Source organism: Ipomoea nil, unplaced genomic scaffold (assembly GCF_001879475.1).
Source record: "Ipomoea nil cultivar Tokyo-kokei standard unplaced genomic scaffold, Asagao_1.1 scaffold0813, whole genome shotgun sequence".
NCBI classification, from domain to species: domain Eukaryota; kingdom Viridiplantae; phylum Streptophyta; class Magnoliopsida; order Solanales; family Convolvulaceae; genus Ipomoea; species Ipomoea nil.
The window spans coordinates 1196702-1210829 of NW_017617241.1; the positions used below are offsets into that span (position 1 = coordinate 1196702).

A 14128-nucleotide genomic window follows, 5' to 3' on the forward strand; every position below is an offset into this window, starting at 1 on the left:
TGCCTATGCGAGACCATCAGTTTACCTGGGAGAAGAGTAGAGGGACGGAAAATTGGATTGAGGAGAGACTGGACAAAGTTTTAGCCACAACGGACTGGTGTGGACTAAATAATCATGTGGATGTGGAAAACATCATAGCCCGACCTTCAGATCACTCAGCACTTTTCCTTAGTATAGATGCGCCACGCATCCGAGGGGGGAGATTTGCAAGACGATTTAGATTTGAGATGGCATGGCTCCAGGATGAGGGGTGTAGAGAGGTGGTGACTACGGCGTGGCAGGGAGGGAGGGTTGAGGGGTTGCTGAATTGTCAGCAGCGGTGTGGGGAGAGGTTGATGAGGTGGGGTGGAGAGAAATTTCATAAGTTTGGAGAGCGTATTGGGCAGTTGAAAAAGAGACTGGAACTGCTCAGGAACAGGAGAGACCCGACCGCATTGGCTGAGTTTCACCAAGTTGATGTTCTCTTAACCCAGCTGGAGTTGATGTTCTCTTAACCCAGCTGGAGGCGCAGGAGGATGTGTTCTGGAGACAGCGGGCCAAGCAGCACTGGCTTCGCAATGCAGATGCGAATACGAGATTCTATCACAGGTATGCTTCTGCTCGTAAGAAAAAGAATACTGTGAATAGAATTATGAATAATGATGGTGTGTGGGTCGAGGGGAATGATATGTGCTCTGTTATCCTTGAATATTTTCAACAAATTTTTACAACTGAGAGTACTGTTTTTGATGATGCTATGATTGATAATTTGGTCCCGCGAGTAACGCATGCTCAGAATGAATCTTTGTTGCGCCCGTTTGTACCGGAGGATGTGAAAGAGGCAGTATATTCTATGTATCCTGACAAAGCGCCTGGCCCGGATGGAATGAATCCAGGCTTCTACCAGCACTTCTGGGATGTAGTAGGGGGGAATGTGTCTGATTTTATAATATCATGTTTGAATACAGGCAATCTTCCGGATGGTATAAATGATACAAACATTGTTTTAATCCAAACATTGTTTTAATCCCAAAGAAGGCGATGCCGGAGAGGGTGGCTGATATGAGACCGATTGCTCTCAGCAATGTTATTTATAGGGTAATGGCGAAGATGATAACGAATAGGATGAAGCCACTTATGGGAAACTTGATCTCGGAGTCTCAAAGTGAGTTTATCCCGGGCCGCCTGATCACAGATAATATTCTTGTTGCAGCAGAAGTGGGGCTTTATTTAAATAGAAAGCAATGTGGGCAGGTAGGATGGAGTGCTTTAAAGCTTGACATGTCAAATGCTTATGACAGGATGGAGTGATCTTTTCTGCAGAGAATGATGTGCGCTATGGGTTTCGATCAGCGGTGGGTTACCCTTATAATGCATTGTGTCACAACTGTGAGGTATACGATTATGGTAAACGGGGTGGCAGGTGGACAGATAGTGCCTACACGAGGTCTCAGGCAGGGGGACCCTCTATCTCCCTACTTGTTTATTATTTGTGCAGAGGGGCTCTCCATGTTGTTACAGAAAGCGCAGTTGGATGGGGTAATCCATGGCTGTAGGGTGGCAAGAGGGGCACCGGCGGTGTCCCATCTATTTTTTGCAGATGATAGCCTGCTTTTTTTCAAAGCTAATATAGAGGAAGCTGGTGTAATTAAACAATGCTTACACCAATATGAGAGGTTGTCTGGCCAAAAAGTGAATTATGACAAGTCAAATATTTGTTTCAGTAGAAACACCCAGGAGGAAATAAGGGGGGAGGTGGCGGCAGTTTTAGGGGTAAGTCAGGCGGCTAATTTTGGGAAATATTTGGGACTCCCATCTTTTGTAGGCAGAAATAAGAGAGCTGTTTTTTCCTATTTGGAGGATAAAATCAGGCAGAGAATTGGTTCCTGGAGTAAAAAGTTGCTTTCTCAGGCTGGTAAGGAAGTACTTTTGAAAAGTGTCGCACAATCTATGCCAACCTTTTCAATGAGTGTTTTTTTGTTACCTGAGACAGTTTGCACATCAATAGAGAGGACCATGAACAGGTATTGGTGGGGATCTGGAACGGAGAGGAAAATACATTGGAAGGCTTGGGATAAATTATGCATCCCTAAGAAGTATGGGGGTCTGGGATTTAAAGACCTACGAGCTTTTAATTTGGCAATGCTGGGAAAACAGGCATGGCGTTTTCTCACAAATCCCGGCACTTTGGTGGCAAGAATATATAAAGCCAGGTATTACCCGAATACATCTTTTGTTGATGCTACCATAGGAAATTGCCCAAGTTTTTGCTGGAGAAGTATAATGGCTGCGCACGGAATGGTTTGTTCAGGGGTAAGGAGGCGTGTAGGGAATGGACAAAAAACATTAATATGGGGGCATCCCTGGCTACCAGATAATCCCAGTCCGTTGGTCCAAACAATAATGCCCCAGGAGTTGCGACATGCCCATGTAGCAGGATTGATTGACCAACAAACTAATACATGGGATCCACATATTCTGACTGATTTATTTATTCCTGAGGATGTCACACGTATTTTAATGATCCATGTTAGCCCCGAATATGAAGACACTTGGTATTGGAAGGGGGAGATGAATGGATTGGAAGGGGGAGATGAATGGAATATATTCAGTTAAAAATGCCTATAGGCAGATTAAGGGGGATTATGTGCATAACCCAGGTGAGTTTGATAAATGGGTTACTATGTAGAAATTGAAAGTGCCACCCAAATGGAAGACCTTTTTGTGGAGAGCAGTCTGTGGTATCCTCCCTACTACGGACAATCTAATAATGCGACGAGTTGAGATTGATCTGCTGTGCCCAATGTGCCAAGGGGCGCATGAGAACATCATGCATGCGTTACTCGAGTGTGACTATTCAAAATTAGTGTGGGGTATGTCGGGGTTGCCGGTTACCAATATACATACTAATTCATTGCCGACATGGCTTATGGGAATTTTTAATGTCTTGACAGAGGAACAGTGTGGCCTAGCAGTGGCGATATTATATGCTATTTGGAGTACCCGCAACAAGGCGGTATGGGACCACGCCCTCCCAAGACCGACGGACACATGGAATCGAGCGGTGGCGGCCATGCAGGCATACCGACGTGCGCAGCCCGGCCTGCCGGCACGGACACTTACTGCCGTGATCAGTCAAGCCACTGGCGGTGTACCTCGCTGCTACGTAGACGCGGGTTTCAGGCCGGATACGGGAGAAGCATCCTATGGTGTAGTTCTCGTCTCACAACATGGATCGTTTGTTGCGACAATGAATGGACGGCTCGCGGGTGCTTTCTCGGCTACTATGGCCGAAGCACTGGCCTGTAAGGAGGCGCTCTCTTGGCTTAAGAATGGGGACATCATGGAGGTGGACATGTTGACGGACTGCATGGAATTACAAAATATGATGCGTACAAGCCACTCGGCTAACTACTCCTACCTTGGGATCATTGTAGACCAGTGTAGGACTGCTATATCGTTATTTACGAGATGCTCGCTGAGTTATATTTCGAGAAGTTTAAATTTACATGCTCATACTTTAGCTTCTTTAGCTTTCGATCAGGACCAAGCTATGTATTGGGACTCTGTCCCTCCTGACTCTATCATTCAGTTTATTCATTAATATACCGCATGGAAAATTTTCAAAAAAAAAAAAATCAACCAGTCAAACCTACTAACCAATTAACTAACGCTATCGGCTAACATCTATTTACCAAACACTCCCATAATATAATTTGTAGTAATGTATAATATTGTATGTTTGACATAGCGTAACTAACGTAACTCATGAGAAGCGGCACGGAGCATGCATCGTATCTGGGAGGTTGTGATCCCAGGTGTCGTAGTAGTAATTTAATTATGTGAAGAATAATGAAGACCTCCGAAGTCCGAAGGCGAAGGTGTCTCTTGAGAATGAGGTTTGGATTCTTCCACAATGTTATCCACAAACCATTCCTTTTAATGTTTAGTTTTCCAATCAAACAACCTAACAAATTAAACATGGAGAGAGCATAATTTGTTCTAATTAAGGTAGATTCCCATTGAATTGAATTGCGAGCTAGCTAGCTTTTGTTCCGGCCGGCCGGATCCCGCATGTGAGGATCGGAGAATCATATACATCAATTATCAAAGGTCGTCGCCGGTTTTGAGTGTATGAGAATAATTAAAATTATCAGAAGATGCCGACGCCGTCGACACCATTCGCCGGCAATAATAATGCTTTAGGTGTATCGAACAATAATGAGAAGCAGCAGCTAGCAGCTCAAACGTTGTCCGACCACAATAATGAAGAAGATACTACATAAGGCGCTGGTGCAGAACGCTGCTTTCAGAGCCTTCTTCAAAAGCAAGCCTCGCCGCCCCCGGAATCCCGCCGAAACCGTCGCCCAAACAATCTCCTTGCTCTCCGCTCTCCATTCCTTCGACGACCAGGATGGTACCAAACATTTTGATAAGGTACGGTGTTGCTATGATCGATATTAGGTTGATTTGATTTATGAATGGATCGGATTCCTTTTTCAATTATATATATATTGCATCTAAAATGTTTAAGTTCTCCAATTTTTTGTTTTCATTCTGTGTTTCCTGGTTCAGATGGCTGAAATCGATGCCCTAATGCATGATATGAAATCGATGCTATATGGGAATGTTGAATCTGTGCCTGCTGGTGATGAAACCTGTGCCCAACTCACTCAGGAGTTTTTTAAGCATGACACATTGCGCCTCATCATCAATTGTCTTCCTAAGCTCAATTTGGAGGTGATCTGAGAATATATATATATATATATATATATATATATATATATATATATATATATATACAGTAGAATTCTTCAGACCTATATATATACTGTAAACACCAGAATCTTGGTTACATTTGCAGTAATATTTCTTCGTTCTTGTATGCAATAATCTGCTTGTAGGCCCGCAAGGATGCTGCTCAAGTTGTTGCGAATTTGCAGAGCCAGCCTGTGAATTCATGCTTGATTGCTTCTGATTACTTGGCAGACAACCTAGACATTCTGGATCATTTGATTGTTGGGTGAGCTTTTTTTCCCTCTGAATCTTAGCTTATGAATGATTATACATATTCTGCATAGCACAGATTGGGTTCTTAACGAATGTTCTTTTAGATATGAGGATTCGAGTCTTGCTTTGCACTATGGATCAATGTTGAAGAAGTGTATTAGGCACCAGGTTGTTGCAAGGTAAGAAGTTTTAATTTAGAACCATTGGATTGGATTGGATTCAATCTGAGTGCAAGTACTGTTGTATTATCCATTTCCGATTTGTAATGCTATATTCTGCAGGTATGTTTTGAAGCCAGAGCATTTAAAGAGGTTTTTTGGCTATGTCCAACTTCCTGAATTTGATGTTGCTGCAGATGCCACAAGCACTTTTGAGGTTGTCTTTCTTGCTCTTGTTACTATGATGGCTGCTTGCTTTTCACTTTCGATTGCTTCTTCTTTTTAAAAGCGTGACGTGATTTTATTTATTTATATATTTTTGTGATTGTTACATGCAGGAGCTTTTGACAAGGCATAAATCTACAGTGGCTGAATTTCTTTCTGAAAATTATGATTGGGTATACTATATATATGTTCATAATGCAGCTATATATATATATATATATATATATATATATATATATATATATATATATATATTTAATTCCTTTTAAGCTTATAACCATATATGAGAAGGTAATATTTCATTTTTGTGTTGTTCACCCAGTTTTTCACTGAATTCAACTCACAACTGTTGGAATCTCAAAATTATATTACAAGAAGACAAGCAGTGAAGGTAGAGGAGATCAATGTTTGAACATTATTATTTTTTGTTTTCTCTATGAAGCTAAGGACCATTACATTGATTGTGCCTATGTATGTCCATATACGCATCTGCTGATTTTTGTTTTTGTTTTTAATAATGTTGCATTACATTGTCAGCTTCTGGGAGAAATTCTGCTTGATCGTTCAAATTGCAGTGTGATGGTGCGCTATGTGAGCTCGTTGGACAACATGGTGATTCTAATGAATCTTCTGAGGGTAAGATAGAATCAGTTAGCAGTTTCTGATAACGTAAAGATGAGAAATAAAGATTCTTAGCAGTTTTGTTATGGTGCGCTGCAGGAATCGAGCAAGTCCATCCAGATAGATGCGTTTCACGTGTTCAAGGTTAGTTTGAAATTAGCCATGAAATATATATTGGTTTTTGAAGATTACATTACATACTGTGATGATATTCTTTGGTTGCAGCTTTTCGTGGCTAACAAGAACAGACCTTCTGAAATTGCGAGTGTTCTGGCGAACAACAAGAACAAGCTCCTTCGTCTCTTGGAGGTCTTAAAGACAGACAAAGGTAGGTACTCTTGACGACAACTACATACTTTGTGTGTGTTTGGTCGCATATATATATATATAAATGAAAAATGGTGAGGACATTATATTATATTGTTTTGGAAAGCAGAGGACGATATATTCGAGGCTGACAAAGTTGAGATCATCAAAGAAATTTCTCAACTGGATTCTCCAGGACAATCTAGTGGGCCTGGAGATCTGTTTCCATCAACTCCTTCCACTCCGTTTACCTCCTCCGAAGAACTACAGGGAATCCCCTCATCGCTTGAACAAGATTAATAATAATAATAATAATAATAATAATAATAATAATAATAATAATAATTTCATTTCATTTCATTTGGTAGGGTTTATATATCATAATATTTAATTCAATTCTTTTAATTTTCAGCATGGAAATTCAATTTTGTGGCTGTTGCGTAACCCCATCCAACCATACAAGATTGTATACTAGTTTGTCAGATCCCATAGGTTATGTTAAGAATCAATACAACTGTCATGTTGTATCTATAAGTTTAGGTTTTAATTTTATTTAAGTCATCATTTTGAACAATATATATAATTTGTAATATTAATTTGATTGATTTTATTTGTCCGAATGGTGTATAATAATAATGTTATGGAGTTGTTATGGTATAGCATGTAAAATTGCATCTTTATTTATAATATATATATGATGTAACATTAATATACCAACTATTAAATAATTGTCATTTGTGAAGCACCTCTAATATGCGATGCAACAATTACATTTATTCGGCCGGTACGTTTTTCAAAAATCCTTAACGTAACCCGCCTGAAAATCGCCAAATCCACCTAAACTTGTTCACATCAAACAGCAGCCGTTGATTCCAGCACCACCGCCGTCAATAGGTAGCGGCGGCGCAGACGGCTCATATGCGGCGGTTCGGGGTTTAGCCCCGTCGTCCGCCACTCTGCAGCCATTATATCCTCGGGCGACGACAGAACAATAATGCCGGCCGTAATGGTGAGTACGATGATTGGTTGAGAAGAAAGGGTTGTCGTTCATTAATATTCGCGAGTCAAAATGAAGAAACCTGCTTCCATTTCCGGCGCCGTATTCGTACGGGTTGGCGGCGGCCGGCGGCGGCATGAAGAGGTTGGAAGAACAATCTCCGAACTGGAACCAAACAATGGACAGCTTCTTGCCTAGCTTCTTCATTAGCTTTTGCGGATTCACGGTTCCAGAAACTTCGATCATTCCTAAACCACCGTGCATCCTAAACGACGTCACTCCATGGATGTTCTTTAACACATTCTCAACATCCTTTTGCCAGCCGGACGAGGAAGTGTCCACCCACAACACACATGTCTGTATGCCATATATATGATCTTTAGAGTACGGAATAGATTGGAAATCATATATATATGTATATGGATAAATATACGTACCATGAAGGAGTAGTTTTCGCAGAACAGTGCTTGATTGGCAGCCATTGATGATATATATGAATTCAGCAATTAAGTAATATTGAAGATCAGATTAAAGAGTACTTGTATATATACATACCCATACACACTCATATATATAAATGGACAAGAATATCTGCAGGACAATTAAGCTCGATAATCACTCAATCTTAATCCCGTCGAATAATACATCAAAATTTACCCCAAATCAAAATTCTATTATTATTATTATTATTATTATTATTACAAAAAATTGAGGACTAATGATTCTGTTACAATGTAATATATCTATTCAATATATTTTCTCAACCTACTGAAGTATAAAGAGTCAATACCGCTCCCACCGTCCATGACCTCAGATTTGAAACAGGTCATTGCATGTAATTATTATAATTATGGATTATGGAGTAGTCTCAAGTTTTTTTTTTTTTTTTTTTTTTTTTTTTTTTAAAGAGCATAAAAAAACGAAAGAAAAATGATATTAATTCATTGATAAATTTTCATTTTTGAACTATGACATTATAGAAAATTTATCATAAAAGTATTGTATTCCCTCTAATAATTAATACTAAAGATATAAAGATAAGTAATTGTCATATCCATTCACATTATCAAGATCATAATAATACTAAAATAATTTTGGATTTCCAAGAATATGAACATTTACCTATATTAATTAATTAAAGTATGTGTATCTTTAAGAAAATGAAAATATATTCGGAGAAAAATAGAGATGAGAGAGAGATCAGAGACAAATTACATATACAATTAAAATAATTGTATATGTATTTTATTGCAACAGTGTATATGTATAGTGTACCATAAAATTACTATTATTTCCACTAAAATGGTTCTATGGAATAGGGCAGCCGGGATTATCTTTACCACAATTAATTTTCGATATATTTACTTAATCTTTCCATATATATATTTTTATTGTCTCTCAAAGTTAAAGCATATAAAATCTGATCTGCTATTCATATTTACTTATTTTTTTTTCCATATATATTTTCATTTTCTCTCAAAATTAAAGCATATAAACTCTGATCTGCTCTGCTATTCATATTTACTTATTTTTTTCCATATATATTTTTATTTTCTCTCAAAAGCCGCATATATATAAAATCTTATCTGCTTAACAAGTAAATAAATTAGAGAGATTTACATTATAATTTATAAAAGATTATATTACATTCTAATATAATTCATTTATGTTGTAAACCGACCTTTAATTTACGAGGAAACATAGTCACTATCCATAATCAAATTGACTAGGCCTTGTTTGGTAAAATGGCTGTTAGCTATTAGCTGATTATGTTAATTAGAGAGTATAAATAGTTGATAACATTAGTTGTTTGTAGAAAAGTGTTCGGTAAATTAGTTGTTAGCTGATAACTATTTGGTATAATTTCTTTTCTCAAAAAGCTAATTGAAGAAGTTGCTTGGAGTAGCTTTTTAAATTTTAGTCTTTTTGGAGTTACACAAAGCTAATTAACCAAACATTTATATTGATATTTTAACTAAATCAAACAATTAATAGTGGTCAAATAAGTCAAAATTAGCCTATAGGCCAATTTTTTATCAAACAGGGCCTAAATCGATTACTTATTGACTTAATTCATTTCCACCCCAACCACTTAATAATAATATAATATATAATATATTACTCGGTATATTATATGTGAGAAAGTAATTACATATACATCATTCATTCAGAATATCAAACTTTTAACTTTATATTTAAACGAAACACTGCTGGAAATTATGGAATTTCCGACCACTCGAAAGTGATCTTAAATCAAGTCGAAAGCAAAAAGTGGTTGGAAATAGCAACAAAAGTTTTTCCGGATACCAAAAGTGGTCGGAACAAGACTTTCGACTTGATTTAAGATCACTTTCAGGTAGTCAAATATTCCATAATTTCCCGCAGTGAAAAACTCATAAACAAGAGTCTTAAAATTATAGTGGTACGTGTTCGGTAAATAGTTGTTAGGTTATAGTTGATTGGATTAGTGAGTTTGACTAATTCTATAATATTATCTGATTGTAGAAAAGTGTTTGGTAAATTAACTGTTAGCTGATTACATACAAAATGACTTTCATAAAATACTACTTGAACATCTTTTTGAATTTTAGTATTTTGAAGCAATAAATTATTACAAAAGACTAATTACTCAAAAACACTCATATTAATTCTTTAATCAAGTCAAACAGCCAATAATGGTCAAATAAATCAAAATTGACTGATAGACTAACTATTTTACTAAAGCGGACAAATGTCCAAACAAAAATCCATTAACAATAATATTGTAGTGAGTAACAATATTATGAATACATCAAGAAATGCATGCATAGTTGTAAAAATCCATGCTAAATTAAAGTTGATCTATGTACTCTGTTACGATATGATACGGAGTATATCAAACGCTAGACTTTAGTTTAATAGCCGTAATGGAGAGGCGGCACGGCGGCGGAAGACATAGGTCCGTAGTAGGGAGGATGCGGCGGCGGGGGGTTGTAGGGTCTAATTGGGAAAAACATCCTTTGACGATGACGTCCAACGTTGTTGGCTCCGAAAAAGCAGGGTCCGACATTATCGCTATAGCCGCCATCGGGTTCTAACCCATTCACGAACAAGTTGCTAGAACACAACCCGGATTGAACCCATATCAGCTCCGTCGAAGATTCTGCCTTTTTCAGCATCTTGAACAGCAGATTCAGATCCGCCGTCCCCGTCACTATTATCTTCCCGTTTTGACTCATCTTGAAGCTTCTCACCCCTGCGCCCATATATATACATATACATATATATTTCATCACCACAATTTTAATAATAATAATAATATAATACCCAAAAAGAAAAGAAAAAGAAATGTGTGTATATGTATATATATGCATACCCTTGTTGCTTCTCAAGACTGCGATGATGGCTTTCTGCCACCCAGGAGAAGTGACGTCCACTTTCAACAGACAAGTCTGCAAGAAAGAAACTATGATTATTACATTAAAAATACAAAAAAATACAAAAAAGGAGTGTCAGATTGAGTACCATGAATGTAAGATTGTCTTCGTTGGGTTTAGGAGGAGGTGGGGGAGAAAAATAGTTCCTAAGTTGAACATAATGTGCCCATATTGTTTTGATGCTTTTCACAAACCCCATGATGACGATGAAGATGTGTTTTTTGTTTCTGTGAGAAGGGGATGAATGGAGGATATGATGCTTTTGAGAAGACAGAATTTATAAAAATAAAAATTCACAGAATAATAAAAAAAAAACTTTATGAAGCTGATTTGGCACCTATATATACGTGCTGCATGAAATGAATGAAAGTTCCTAGTATTTTACTTTCATATCATCTCATTAATGGCGATTTACTTACTTATTTATAATTAATTTTTTATCTTATTAACAAGCTACATATATACGTGTATAGAATATTTGGTATCAATGCCATTTTTTCTATATAATGTGTATAATTGTAAAATTGTGCTAAGGAATAGGGATTCTCTTGCCATAAATTATGCCATACACATATTGTTTCCCATTTATGATTTTTCATTTTTCACTAAATTTTGACATCAAAATCGTGTGTGAACTTCTCCTACCAAATATATACAATCTTGGAATAACTTGGCCCAATCTTCAATTAGATTAGTCTCAGTTTAACGAGATGTGATTATCAGTAAAATATACAATTTATAAATTTATAAGGTTATCATCATCCCAGCAAGTGAATTCCTTTCAAGATGACCTGAAAGGTAATGTGAATTTTTTTTTTTTTAGTTTTATTTTGTTGGCTTATATGGTAGCAGGTTTGCAATTGACTTTTACTTCCTTATTTATTATTTATTATTACTTTATTATTATATTTATAATTTATAATATTAAATGCAAGTGAACCTACTTTTAAGAGTGAGAATATTGCAGGGATTAGAGAAAATAGTCAAGAATTTACAAATTTGGTAATGTAAAAGTGGATCTACTTTTGAAAGTGAGAGTATTGCAAGGATAAGGATAGCCTAAAAAGTATATAAAGAAATTCTATCTTGAAACAATATTACTCAAAACTTATTTGACTACAATTCTACAAATAAGGTATGCATTGCAGATTCCTTGTATGGGATCTGGTCACATATCCCACTACAGATTCTGCTGAATCAATGAAGTTGAAATAAACAAACCATATGCCACTGTGGAATAAAATGTGAAAATTCCATCATCAATCACTAAAGCAGCAAAGAAGTTTAAGATACACAAAGCCTTACAAGTTTATCTCGAGATTCCAAATAAACGTTCAACGTAAGAAGTAACTATTAATCTAAACTAGCGACGGGCATTATTGTTCTTCCCGTGTCTTTTAAGGGAGTGGCAGAAGGAAGAGAAAGACTCCTTAAGCTCGTTTGGTAGAGGGAATGATAGGGGAAGGAGGGCGGGGTGTTGGCTGCTTCTGAGACCTAATGGAGCGGGCAGTGCTAATGCAGGCTGCTGCTTGTTAAGGCCTTCGATAACGAAGGAAAATGCACCAAAAGTGAGGCAGCTCTGTAGTAGAGCCTGAGGTGCACCTGAGAAACATCAAAAGATATGAAATGCAAACCAAAAAACAAAAATTGAACAGGAGGGAAAAATGAAAAGATGATGCAAGATGTCCAATTGCGAATTTTCCAGAGAGAAATGTTGAAAATGCATGAAAGTAAGTAGCTTATAGAGACCTCCACTAGTTTTCCCTCATTGTATCCTAGTTCACGAGTGAAAATGGAGAACGAAGTACCTGGAAAACTTAGAGCAAGACCAGTGCAACATCCAGCTACTCCAGCATTAATTACTGTAAAAATATAAAGGAAAACAAATTGATAAATGTCATTTGAGAATTGAGAAAAATGATTCTTCAAATTGGTGGGGAGTGGGGACATACCATCATCTTTTCCCCGCAGCCTCTTAAGAAAGCAAACAACCACACTGTGAACTCCCGATAATACTGCAAATGTCTAAAAAGGCAACCAGAAATCTTAATGATCTCAATTTACAGCTAAATGCCAACTAATTCACAAGCAGCTAATTATATTTTCTTAGACAAATAGTTACTAGCAGTCCATATACCTTTGCAGATGATCCTGCCTCTGCAAAAGATCCTTTAAGTCCCTTCTTCCTTAGCAATCCTGAACCTGAAGCATTATAGTGTAACTCAGCATATCACACAACTGACACTTGTACAGAAGCACACAGACTTACTCTGTATGATTCATCTATTACACAGTAAAAGCAAAGCACTGCACCCAAATAATCAAAGCCAAGATCGTCCCATTTTGCACTCAAATAACTTTTAGCTGGATGAACCATCAAATGGAAAACAAAATTTACAACAAATATCTACTGTGTCACAACCTCACAACTTCAAGAAAGCTATGATAAATCAGGAAACTCCCTGCATATTGACATTTTAGAGGTCGATTAAAGTAAATGTAAAATACCACCAGAAATCCAGAATAACAAGATACATAGATATATATAACAGTATAAAGAGTGCATTACTGGAGAAAATAACCGAAAAATACGAATTCTCCAGCAATGTTAACAACCATGTCTTAATCCAACAGAATCAGTCAAGACTTACATGCTCACCCTTGTAGAGATGTAATACCCAATAACAGCAATTTGGCAATACTAATCACAAGATCTCAAATTGGAAAACCTATATGCGAAATATGTATGCACTATAACAACATGAATTGAAAAGTCAAGATACATATCCAAAAGAGCATATCATCATTTCCTCAAAACCACACAAAATGAGCTGCCAGAGCAAAAATTGTACGAATTTCGATTCGAAGATTCTTAATTTCATGACTTCGAATGAAAGAAACACGCCAATATTAAAGGGGAAAATCATAGCTTTTATGTCATAATCAGAGGAAATGGACTAAAAGTTACGAGGACTGACGAAAGGAAAAGACATTGAAAGAAAATGTTGATGGGAACAAAAGATGGTGGGTTACCGTATCCAAAAATGGAGCCCATAAAAGCCCCACCGAAGGAGTCTGCGGCGAACCTGTACAGGCAGACGACGGGCGGGCTAGAGGGATTGGTGGGACTCAACGAGTCGGGAGTGACGTTGGCATTCGGGTCGGCTTTAGAGTTCAAACTCGGCGTCGGAGTGTTGTCGATATCGGAGTCGGAGCCGGAATTGGGAGAATTCGCCGGTGTCATCGCCATTTCTGTGAATCAAAGGGCTAAAACCCTATGGTTGGGTTAGTCCCAATGCTTTTCTCAGAATCTACCCTGCAGACGTTCCAAATTCGGATGAGAAAAGATGTACACATGGGAATATAAGGATATGCCTCGAACAAACGACGCCGTTTCCTACCTACACCAATAATTT

General features: G+C 37.5%; 2 protein-coding genes across 2 annotated transcripts; one reads left to right on the plus strand and one right to left on the minus strand.

Annotated features, from left to right (window-relative positions):
• Positions 1-3777: 3777 nt before the first annotated feature.
• Positions 3778-6868, plus strand: LOC109178105 (putative MO25-like protein At5g47540). The gene is made up of 11 exons (XM_019327637.1): positions 3778-4416; positions 4555-4719; positions 4884-5002; positions 5094-5168; positions 5271-5364; positions 5486-5545; positions 5695-5763; positions 5910-6008; positions 6093-6137; positions 6219-6321; positions 6430-6868. The coding sequence occupies exons 1-11, from the start codon at positions 4246-4248 to the stop codon at positions 6597-6599; spliced, it is 1170 nt and encodes a 389-aa protein (XP_019183182.1). The 5' UTR covers positions 3778-4245; the 3' UTR covers positions 6600-6868.
• A 5069-nt stretch (positions 6869-11937) lies between these two features.
• Positions 11938-14063, minus strand: LOC109178010 (mitochondrial import inner membrane translocase subunit TIM22-2-like). The gene is made up of 5 exons (XM_019327504.1): positions 13746-14063; positions 12850-12914; positions 12665-12737; positions 12521-12574; positions 11938-12314 (listed from the first exon to the last, which is right to left on the minus strand). The coding sequence occupies exons 1-5, from the start codon at positions 13960-13962 to the stop codon at positions 12076-12078; spliced, it is 648 nt and encodes a 215-aa protein (XP_019183049.1). The 5' UTR covers positions 13963-14063; the 3' UTR covers positions 11938-12075.
• Between the last annotated feature and the right edge of the window lie 65 nt (positions 14064-14128).

Bases quoted from the DNA above. Each gene is read 5' to 3' on its own strand.
- LOC109178105 (XM_019327637.1), top strand. From the start codon at position 4,246: ATGAAGAAGATACTACATAAGGCGCTGGTGCAGAACGCTGCTTTCAGA. The intron at 4,720-4,883 runs GTGATCTGAGAA...ATCTGCTTGTAG, and splicing joins TTCCTAAGCTCAATTTGGAG to GCCCGCAAGGATGCTGCTCA. The intron at 5,764-5,909 runs GTAGAGGAGATC...TTACATTGTCAG, and splicing joins CAAGAAGACAAGCAGTGAAG to CTTCTGGGAGAAATTCTGCT.
- LOC109178010 (XM_019327504.1), bottom strand. From the start codon at position 13,962: ATGGCGATGACACCGGCGAATTCTCCCAATTCCGGCTCCGACTCCGAT. The intron at 12,915-13,745 runs GTAACCCACCAT...ATAATGCTTCAG, and splicing joins GGGCTCCATTTTTGGATACG to GTTCAGGATTGCTAAGGAAG. The intron at 12,575-12,664 runs GTATGTCCCCAC...ATATTTTTACAG, and splicing joins GCTGCGGGGAAAAGATGATG to TAATTAATGCTGGAGTAGCT.